The sequence below is a fragment of the Dipodomys ordii genome, unplaced genomic scaffold (assembly GCF_000151885.1).
Source record: "Dipodomys ordii isolate 6190 unplaced genomic scaffold, Dord_2.0 Scaffold101, whole genome shotgun sequence".
Lineage (NCBI taxonomy): Eukaryota > Metazoa > Chordata > Mammalia > Rodentia > Heteromyidae > Dipodomys > Dipodomys ordii.
The window spans coordinates 1274485-1285000 of record NW_012267317.1 but is presented as its reverse complement, the minus strand read 5'-3'; the positions used below and the strand labels follow the sequence as shown (position 1 = coordinate 1285000).

At 54.1% G+C, this 10516-nt stretch overlaps 1 protein-coding gene across 1 annotated transcript in view; it reads left to right on the top strand.

The window, feature by feature from the left end:
* En2 (engrailed homeobox 2) overlaps positions 1-3848 on the top strand; it is a 48719-nt gene extending 44871 nt beyond the window's left edge. Inside the window, exon 18 of the mRNA XM_013027208.1 lies at positions 2290-3848. Within this exon, the coding sequence (XP_012882662.1) occupies positions 2290-2606 (317 nt within the window). The 3' untranslated portion in view covers positions 2607-3848. The remainder of the gene's footprint in view (positions 1-2289) is intronic.
* Positions 3849-10516: the final 6668 nt, after the last annotated feature.

Below are 10516 nucleotides of genomic sequence, written 5' to 3'. Positions count from 1 at the left end.
TGGGGGGGACGTGCGGGGAAGCGGTGGAAGCGGAGGCGCCCCGTCCCCTTTGTCACCGCGCCCCGCTCCGTGCCCCGGCGCCCTCGGAGGGCCTCACAGCGCTGGGAAAGGCCCCACCGTCCCGGCACCCGGATTCCCCTCCAGTAGCGGGGACCCCAAGGGTGTCCTGGCCCTGTTGGAGTTGAAACGAGGCCGCCTTCGCGGGGCACCCCGCGCTTCGGGGCGTGTTCAACACCCCCCCCCCTCTGCGTCCCGTGCACTCGACGCGGGCCGCGGTCGGACCGCCATTAGGAGCGCTCGGTGCGTCCCGAGGTCCGGCCGCGGCCCCCTCTTCTCCCCGGCCCGCGACGGCCCCGCGGGGTGGATCACTCGCCCGCACCCCCCGAGTGTCCCCGGGCAGCCTTCTTTCAGTAGCGCGTATTTCTGATGACCCCCAAATTTCTTCCGCCAGACCTGAAATTTGCTCCATTGTTCCGGCCTCCCTCCTTTGTTAATATTTAATTAACATATAGGCCCACAAAGCTCCGGGGCGCTGCCGGGGCCGGCTTTGTGCGGAGCCGCGCGGCCCGGCCGCGCCAAACCCGGGCGGCCCCAGCCGCGGCGCGGCCATCCCGGGCTAAACCGTGCCTCTTCCCCCGGTAGAGCCGGCCTTTCTAGTCCTTTCCTGAGCACCTCAGAAAGGAGATGGAGGGGGCCCCGGAGCAGCTTCGATCCCCATTGCTTTTTGAAAGAAAAATCTACCAAGAGGGGAACTAACATCTGCGGTGTTAAGCACATATTCGTTCTCTCCGGCTGTGTGTTTTTGAGGCATCCCGGGCCTGCAGTGGGAACTTCCGGAGGGGAGTGGAGTTGGAGAATGCTCCAGAGAGAGGTGGAGGTCAGGTCAGAGAAGGCCCATGGCTGCCCGAGCTTCTCCACCTGGCCCATGGCCTCTGCTAGTCCCTTCCAGGAGCCCTCCCCTCTTTGGACCGGTGTCCCAAGCCACTCAACATCAAACCCAGGAGTGCCAAACCCCGGCCGTGACCCTTGGAGTGGGTCAGGACCGTGCGTGGGTTGGGGGCGCAGCCTGTGCCCAGCGAGTGCTGAGCCTCTCCACATGCCCCTTCCCCACCTGTGGGCCCTCTTCCCAGCCTGGCTTCTGCTGACCGTGCCCAGCCCTGTTGGGAGTGGGGAGTTTTCTATATCCATCCTGAGCCTCTTGTGGGCGCAGACCCTTCACCCCAGTCCCTGCGCCTTGTCTGCCAGGCAGTGGGCATGGTCAGGCGGGAGTGGCCCCTGCTGTAGCTCCCTGGCCCGGAAGGAGGGAGGTCTGGTCCTCTCCAGCCCTTTCCATTGGCACCTCCAGCATGGTACCCCCCACTTGATTGAAGCACCCCACAGGTGAAAAGATCCAGATCAAAGGTCCCAACTCCAGGCCTGTGGTCTTGCAAGCCTTTCCCTAGATCTGGGGAACCTCCAGGGGCTGAGCTTCTGCATGTCCACCATCTCCTTCTCTACGCCCCTGAAAGACTCTATCTTCAGACCCAACACCTAGTGCCACTCTGGCCTCTTCCCCTGCAGCCCCAACAGGAGTAGAGGGTGGCGTCAGAGGTAGGAAACATTTGTGGCCAGGCAATGTGGTGGGTTTGTGTAGCAACCCCAGATCAGTGGGACTTCAGGCCAGGGTCAGCACCCATGTGGGGCTGGGGCCCCTCTCTTAGGGGAGGGACTGGGGAGCTGGGCAGTGGATGAAGGGGAGCTTCCCGCAGCTCTGTCTCCCCTAAGCCAGGGAAAGGGCACAGGCTTCATCCTGTCCTTCAGGAAACAATGAACTTGGGTGTGGGGGGGGTAGTCGTGAGGGTCTGCCTTGGCCCTTTGCTCCAGCACCCTCTACCCTCTCTACCCATCCCCACAACCCAATCTGACTCACTTCTTCCTTCCCTTGTTTTCAGACTGGGCCTCCGAAAGGGCTGAGCTAGTGTGTGTGGTATGGGGGTGGGGGTGGGGTAAGAGGGCAGAAAGTTTTGATTCGGGCTTTTATCTGGAGGCCCTGGTTTGTGATGTGCCTTTCCAGTGATCCTGACCCTCTCCCTCTCCCCCCCCACTCCCATCTTGCCTCCCCCCCCCCATGCTCAGGGCCAAGTGCAGCTCTTCAGCTGTCCATCCTGGTGTGGCCCTGTGCAAGTCACTTGCCTTCTGGGAATCTCTGTGGATGCCCCCCTCCATCGGGTGGGTCCCCTCCAAGCGCCCAGAGGCTGGCAGGCCCCAGGGGAACCTAACCTCCCGAATTTCTGCCTCTGCCTCACCCAGGCCCCAGGTCTCGCAAACCAAAGAAGAAGAACCTCAACAAAGAGGACAAGCGGCCTCGCACGGCCTTCACAGCGGAGCAGCTTCAGAGGCTCAAGGCAGAGTTCCAAACCAACCGCTACCTGACGGAGCAGCGGCGGCAGAGCCTGGCACAGGAGCTCAGCCTCAACGAGTCGCAGATCAAGATCTGGTTCCAGAACAAGCGCGCCAAGATCAAGAAGGCCACGGGCAACAAGAACACGCTGGCCGTGCACCTCATGGCGCAGGGTCTGTACAACCACTCCACCACCGCCAAGGAGGGCAAGTCGGACAGCGAGTAGGGCGGCGGCGGCTGCGGCGGGAGGGCGCGCGCAGAGGCCAGGTCTCAGTCCGAGCAAACAATGCAATAATTTAAAACATTAACTAAAGGGCCAGTGTATAAAGATTATACCAGCATTATTCGTAAAAGTATCGTGTGGTTCTGCAATAGTCTATGTATATATAATTTACAGGTGGTGTAAAATCCAAACTGTCTGACTATAAAATATTTCTAAAGTTTTTTTTGTGTTTACAGATTATGCTAATTTTATGGGTTTTTGCAAAGGGGGCTTCTTAGGGTTTCATCTTTTTTTAATCCCCTGAGCTCCCTTCTGGAACATCAGACACTTTTTTTTAATTATTATTGTTTCAACAGAAGAAAAAAAATTTAAAAACCCAACTTGCTAAAGTCCAAAGATTTTTATTGCTGCATTTCACACAACTGTGAACCCGATAAATAGCTCCTATTTGGTCTGAGTTCTACCACTTTGTTTGTGTTGACTTGGTGAGGACAGCAGGAGGCTGGCCAAGCCTGGGCCACGACCCCAGGTCTTCCTGGCCTTGCCAAGAGACCTGGCTGGGGAAGAGGACTCCCAGGTCCTTGAGTGGGTCTGGGGAATGGCCTTGAGAAGTGACCTCTGGGTGACACCTGGCCCAGGCCCGCAGCCTCTCCAGGTCCCTCCTAGCTGACCTACTACTGTCTCTGTCCACTGCCTCTTGGCGGCACTGCCCTTGCCTCTGTGAATATTCCCACACTTCTGTCTGTACCTGTGTCTCTGTCCCCGCCAGGGTGATTTGTCAACACCCACTCTCCCACCTCAGGCCTGGCCTGGGCAGTGGAGCTTGGAGTTTCAGGACCCTGGCATATGGCCTGCAAGCCCCACCGCTGGGGCAGCCCTCCCTCCCCAGGCCTGGCCGGCCAGCATGCTCTACTGTGCTGTGTCAGCCGCCAGAAGCCCCTCCAGGTCCTTGCTGAGAGCTGAAGAGGGATTGGTGTTGTCTTCCTTTTCTTCCCCCTTTCCCTTTTACTTTTACTTTTACTTTTTTTTTTGGAATGGCCATTTTTGATGTTGAGAATACTCTTCCAAGATACATACGTGTCTGTGTGTATACATGAGTGCACACACGTGTGTATGCATGTGCACTGACACATACCAGGCCTGTATGAGGCCGAAATTCTAGAACCTGTGGCCACTTTGACTTTCAAAGGACTCAGAACCCTACAGGATCTAGAGAAAGGAAGAAAGTATGTAAATAGTCATTTCTTTCTTATCACTTTTTGTCCTTTCTTGTTTTTTTAAGAAAATACACATTTTATTTTTTGAAGGTGTGGTACAGTGTAAATTAAATATATTCAATATATTCCCCACCAAGAACATATATATATATATATATATATGCCAACACTTTATCTCTCTATATAACCCCACACTGTCTTCTGTTTAGTGTATGGGAAAAGGATGTCCGTATGTCCAGCTGGTAGGTCTGGGCTGCTCGGGCTGAGTCAGCCACCCCCCAGGACTGAGGGTAGACTTCTCTCTTTGCCTTAAACCTCTTTTATTTCACTACAACAATAGTTTCACTTTGTACATAATAGTGTGAACCTTTTTGAAAAGGAAACTATAAAGATGAAAGTTGTAATTTAAAATTCTGTGCATAACCATCTGCTGCTTCAGAAACTCCATGAAGTGACATGCCTTTTTAGCAGGAAGTAATTTTTTTTAGTTTATAAAACGTGCATTTTACCACTTCCAGTATCAAATATTTATAATCTTATAAGAAATGAATGAATGTTTCTATTTACAACTGTGCTTATCAAAATTGTGAACGTTCCCAGCCCTGCATTTTTGTGTGTTTAAATTCTTGAAAGTTACATGAAATAAAAAGAAACACCTCTTTATTATAAGATGTTGGCAGTCCTGGGTGAAATGACTCCCTTTCCTGGTTCTGAGTTCAGGAACTTCTAACACTCCCATCCCCCTCACCCCCAGGTTCAAGTGCCAGAGACTCTGGCAATTTCCTAGTAGGTTCGGGGCCTGCTTTGTTGTTGTCCTTTTTGTAAAGACTGACGATTTTTAATAAGTTGCATGGAAACACAGAACAACCAAAATAATTTATATCCACAGTTTTGGTTTTGGTTTTGGTTTTTTTGTCCATCATGGGGCTTGAACTCAGTGCCTGGTCACTGTCCCTGAGCTCTTTTTCTCAAAGCTAATGCTCCACCGCTTTGAGCACAGCTCTACTTCCTATACCCACGTTTTGTCCAGGAGGAATAGTTGGAAAAATAGCTGTTATCTCATTAAGAGATTCATCCATTGAGGTAACACCCAATAGGTGGTCTCCTCCCCACCCCCACCCCCACCCTCAGCCCGCTTCCTCCCACCCACTCCACTTGCTTGCTTGTGTGTTCTGTGGGAAGTTCTCCGTAGGAACTTTCACTCTCCTCAAACAGCCACTTTGGTTTACATCTTTTTGTTGTTTTTACTCCATGAAAGGCAGGAATTCTCGCAGGAGTTGCAGCCCCAAGGCCGCGCTCAGTGGCTTGAATTTCTTTGCGATCTGGGGGCTCATGGCTCATGCGCCCCACGGCAGGTTCTATTTCTGAACTTTCTTGATTGAAAAGAAAAAAAGTTTCCTCCCAGTGAAAAGAAAGTCAGATACAATCGAGGCTCCTCTGTTGCCGGGGGGTGACCTGGGCGTTTTCGGTTCCCTGGGCCTTCCCGCTTCCCGCGAAGCGGGCGGGCAGATGCTGGGCTGGCTGGCTCAGCCCAAAGGCCTGGAAGTGGCCTGCAGGCCAGAGCTGTGGGTCCTGAGACTTGCCAAGAGGGAATGGGAGTGAGCTGGGCCCACTGGAGGCTTCCGGCCAAGGAGCACGCCAGGGAGTAAGAATCAACGGATACATAAGCAAAACAGTAGCTGAACATCTGTTATTTGACAGCTTCCCGCTTGTTTTAATAAAAAGATAATATAATGATATCAAGCCATCTTTTCAAAATATTTGTTTTCAAATCTTAACTCATGAGAGGGGAGAGCAGCTCCGTGAGGGAGAGCTCTCTGTCCCCAGAGGCCGCTCATCAGATGCCAGCCAGACCGGGTGGCGCCCGGCTTTCTTTTTTGTTTCTCGTGGTGAGCCGAATGGAAGAGTCCTCCGATTCTTGAAAGGCCAGGGAACAGTCTTGCTTCTAGTTCTGTGTCCTTTTCAACTTCAACAGAGTGTCACCGGATCCCCTAACTCGGGAGAGCCCTGGGTGGGTGGGAGGTCTGGCAGGTGGCCTTAGGGTAGGCCCGCTGGCAGCGGGTTTGTGGAGCGGTGCACGAGGCTTCCTTTCTAAAGAAAGTCCTTGTTACTTCCCTGGGCCTCCAAGCCAGGACCGGCCGAGTTCACGGTCCTCAAACTGGGCAAACCCCTGGAGGATGGGCCTCGGTGGAGGCTGGCACTGAGGGGCTTAGCAAAGCCCTGACTCCACGCAGCTGCTCTGGTCGGGCGGCATGAACTGAATCTAGCTGAGAGCTGCCAGGCGGGATGGGGTCGACCGACGTGGATGTGCGCCCAGGGAGGAAGACAGGAGCCGTGGCGGGACCCTGCTTGACGGTGCTGCGTGGGACGGATTGACGCAGGTGGTAACAGGTTGGCGCAGGTGTGCGGGTCTGCTTCGAACCCAGACACAGTGCATGCAAGTGCTTGCACAGCTGAGAGGCGGCTGGGGCTCTGCAAAAAGCCATTTTATCTCCCGCTGGTTTAATATCTGACCTTCCATCTCTACAGCTCCTCCAGCGCCCCGAGAGAGAGTCCCGCTTCCACCGAAAACAGCAGCCTGCGGAGGCTAAGGATGACGGGGACAAAGAGCCGCGGGCAGCAAAGAGCCGTGGGCAGCCCCAGCGCCGCCGGCCAGGGCAGAGTCAGTCCCCACCGGCCTCCAAGCCGGGCCTCCTCCCGCTCCTGCTCCTCAGGCCAGGCCCCGTCAAGGGCGTCTCTGGGCCTCAAAGTCAGCGAGCTGGTGGTGCTCTGAACACAGGAACGCAGCGTTGGGCTGCCGCTCCAGTTGGTGGGGGTGCAGTACGCGCGCCTCTCTGCTGCATGGACAATTCATGTTTTGATTGATCACCTCAAGTATCTCATTACACTTACTTTGCTGGCCCGTGGAAACGAAAAGGCCGCTCTTTCTTGAAATTACCTGGAGTGTAATAATACTCATTAAAGTAGTTCCTAATGATGAGACTCAATCAAGCATGGTAGGCCTGGTGCCCTGGCCCTCCCCCTTGGAGGAGATGATATACTATTTATTATTATTATTACTATTGGCTTGCCTGGCTGCAGGACAACAGCCACTCTTCACTGGGGCCTAGCTCCCCATGGATTTGTGGGGAGCTGCACCGTGGGCGCAGGATGTCCTGGGCACCCCCCCTCTCTCCCCCCCCCCCCCGTGAGGGCTGTGGTGTTTTCCGCTGAGGCGGACTTGCCTGGTCGCCGGTCCAGGATCCAACTCCTCCAGGCCGAGCTCAGCGCAGGCAGTCAGGGAGGAGACAAAATTCTACCTCGGGGTCTGTGAGTCGGCGGGCCTGGCTGAGCGGCATCCCCAGGCCCCGACCTCTGGCCCGGCCCCCAGAGGGAAGGGTTACGGCCCCGGCCCTGTGACTGCGGGGAGACCCTCCTGAGGAAGTATGGGCGGCCTGCTGCACACATCAGCCTCCCCGGCAGCCTGGCCATGGTGCCCAGGCCGCTGGCCTGTCCCGGGTTCGTGCCCCCCCCCTTCCGCAGGCCCTTTGTCTGGGAGGGTCTGTCAAGCGCCGTCTCTGCGCCCCCCCTCCCCCTTCCCCCCCCCCCGCCACTTTCTTTCTTCCTGTCTCTTTTCTCTCCTCCTTGGATGGGTAATCACAGGCCCCAGCTGCCAGCGCCGCCGGCCTGGGCTGCCCAGCTGTCCCGGGCTGCCCGGCTCTCCCGGCCCCGAGCGGCCAGCCCCGGCGCGCTTCCTTCAGGCCCAAACTTTGTCTCCTGGCTTGTTGATCGTTGGGCGATCCCTCTCTCAACCACAAAACGCTTGGTCGCTTCTCAAACTGGCGCTGACAGCACCGTCCACACCACCCCCTCGCCAGCACTCCGTGGCTTTGGACTAGTCTGGCCTTCCCACGGTTCCCCTAAACTTGTTAAATCATAGTAACGCATAACAAAATGTACTCGGTTAACCACTCTCCACGTATGTGTCTGTGTGCCAAGTGCATTGCTCACGCTGTGCACCCGCCTGTCTCCCACCTCCCCAAGAGCCGAAATTCTGCTCCCGCTTGTCCAGCACCAGGTATCCTCGGCCCAGCTCCCCCTGCGTCCTGACTCCGAGTAGCCCCTTCCTCAGACCACGTCCACCCCCCCCTGTAACCACTCACCGTGCCTCCCAACACTAAAATCTCCAGATGAAAATTGGGAACCACTCAGTGACCCTGCGGGGATGGAAAGCTGAGCCGAGCTGGCTCGCGGACAGCCCCAGGATGGTGGAGAGTTTGGATTCTACGTTCTTCATGCAAATACTTCTACAAGGCCTCTGGCACGGATGGAACGGCGGGTCTGTGGGAAGCAGAGTTTTGTTGTTTTACTGTGACTTTTTTTTGTCATTTCTTTTTTGGTACTGGGGATCGAACCCAGGACGCTGCTAGGCAAGTGCTTTGCCACTGAGCTACATCCCAGCCCTACGGTGACGTTTTTGTTTCACTTTATTATTATATAGGTGCCGAGGATTAGACCCAGGGCCTGGCACGCGCCCTGCCGCGGGGTACACCCCCAGCCCCAGGTACAGAGTCCTAACCACCAACAGACCTGTGCTGAAGTTACCGCTCCGTGGCTCCAGGGCTCAGCCGAGTGTCTCGGACCCCCGGAGAGCCCAGCCATTCTTTTGCAAACAGAAAGAACATCTACCTAATGGGCTTCATGCAAGGGATTATTGTGAGCTAATGAACAGAGCAGAAGTGAGCAGAATAGGCCCAGCAACCCGGGGGTTTCCGCACCCCTGCAGGGGGCCCTGTTCCCCCCCACACACATCGATCATCTCCTGGCACAGGTGATCTGCCCACTGGGCTTTTGCCGCACCTCCCGCTAACCAGTGAACCAGCTATGCGGTTGTTCAGGCAAAAGCAGGGAGAGAATTGACTACGAGGGGCAACAGCCACGTGGGAATAGAAAGTAGGAGAGTTACAGGAGGTGAGGGAGAGTGGAAAACCATGCTGCCAGTAGTTTGATACTTTCTAGCAGTTTCTACAAATACTAGCTCCGTTCTCAAATTGCTTTGTTATTGTAGAGCACACACATACACACCCTTTTCATTCAGGTTTTTTTAAAATGTGCATGCTAAGTTGGAAGCCAGGGTCTTTTGCTAAGCACACCTCTAAGCATTAACCATTGTGTGTGTGTGTGTGTGTGTGTGTGTGTGTGTGAGAGAGAGAGAGAGAGAGAGAGAGAGAGAGAGAGAAAGAGAGAGAGAGGGAGAGAGAGAGAGAGAGAGAATCTCTTGGGCTTTCCTGCCTCAACTGGCTTTAAAACTTGATCCTCAGATCTCAGCTGCCTGCCTAGCTAGAATTACAGGGATGAGAGCATCTACCACTGGCTCTCATTTCTAACCATCGATCACACACACCCCTGGCCTCCTTTCAGGATCTCTCAACCCCTTGTTCTTGACCTCAGAAAACACAAAACCTTCTGCCTTGGGTTTCTAGAAAAGCCCCTCACTATGCACACATCCGGTTTCTCCTTGCAAACCATAATTGCCACCTTGTGCCAAGATGGCCATCCATAGTGAAGGGACCACGTAGCTCTAACCAAAACCAGAGACAGAGAGATGTCCCTGTGAGCTGTGTGTGTGTGAGAAAGAGAGAGAGAGAGAGAGAGAGAGAGAGAGATGTCCCTGTGAGCTGTGTGTGTGTGTGTGTGTGTGTGAGAGAGAGAGAGAGAGAGAGAGAGAGAGAATCTGTGCATACCCTTCAAATCAGGCCACTCCAGCTTACTGCTCTTCCTCCAAGAACGAATGGGCGTCCTCATGATATGATGAGCTATTTTGTCTAAATAGTAAAGGGTCTAAGTAACCCTTTTAAATTAATTGCCGTTCCTATAGCTAAAAGCATAACAGGCTTTGATTACATGCTAGCTAGAATGAAACATAATCCCGAGTTAATTATGTGAAGATAATTTTATAATTATATCATTCAATTTAAGAAGCAATGCATTGTTAACCTCAAATTTTAACAGGAGTGAGGATTCAAAATAAAAAGGTCATCAATCTGCACTTTCACCAGGCTCTAGTGGCTGGTGGTGGTAGATCTACCTGCGTACCCACAGACAAAGAGGGCAAGACAGGAAGTTTCAGAGGCCAGGGGGCTGTGGAGGTGAGGGTTCCCAGCGCAGACCCTATCTCAAATGCTGAAGACATGATCTGCATTTCTATTCTGTGAAGCTTGTCTGTGGAAGTAACACCCTACCGTCCCATTTGTAATCCCACAGAGAATACCTCCTCCCTTCCTCCCCCTCCCTCCCTCTCTTCTCCCCCCCTCTTCTTTTCTTCTTTTTTCTTGTGTTTGTACTGGGGCTTGAACTCAGGGCCTGGGAACTGTTGCTTAGCTGTTTTACTCAAAACTGGTATAGTACTGCTTGAACCACAGCTCCACTCCTGACTTTTTGGAGGAGATGAGAGTCTCTTGGATTTTCCTGCCAGACTGGTGATCCTCAGATCTCAGCTGCCTGAGTAGCTAGGATTAAGAGGGCGAGTGACTGGCCTCAGCTGGTCTGGGAATCCCTGGGTTTTAAGGCTCCCAAGCAGGCTGTGAGTAGAATCTTGAGGTGAAGGTCACAGCCCTGGCAGCCCTACAGGTGGCTCATTTCCTGTCCCAAACCCTGGGGTGCCTGGAGAAGATGGTCCATGGGGCGGGACCTGATCAGCGTGCTGTGCACTCTCCT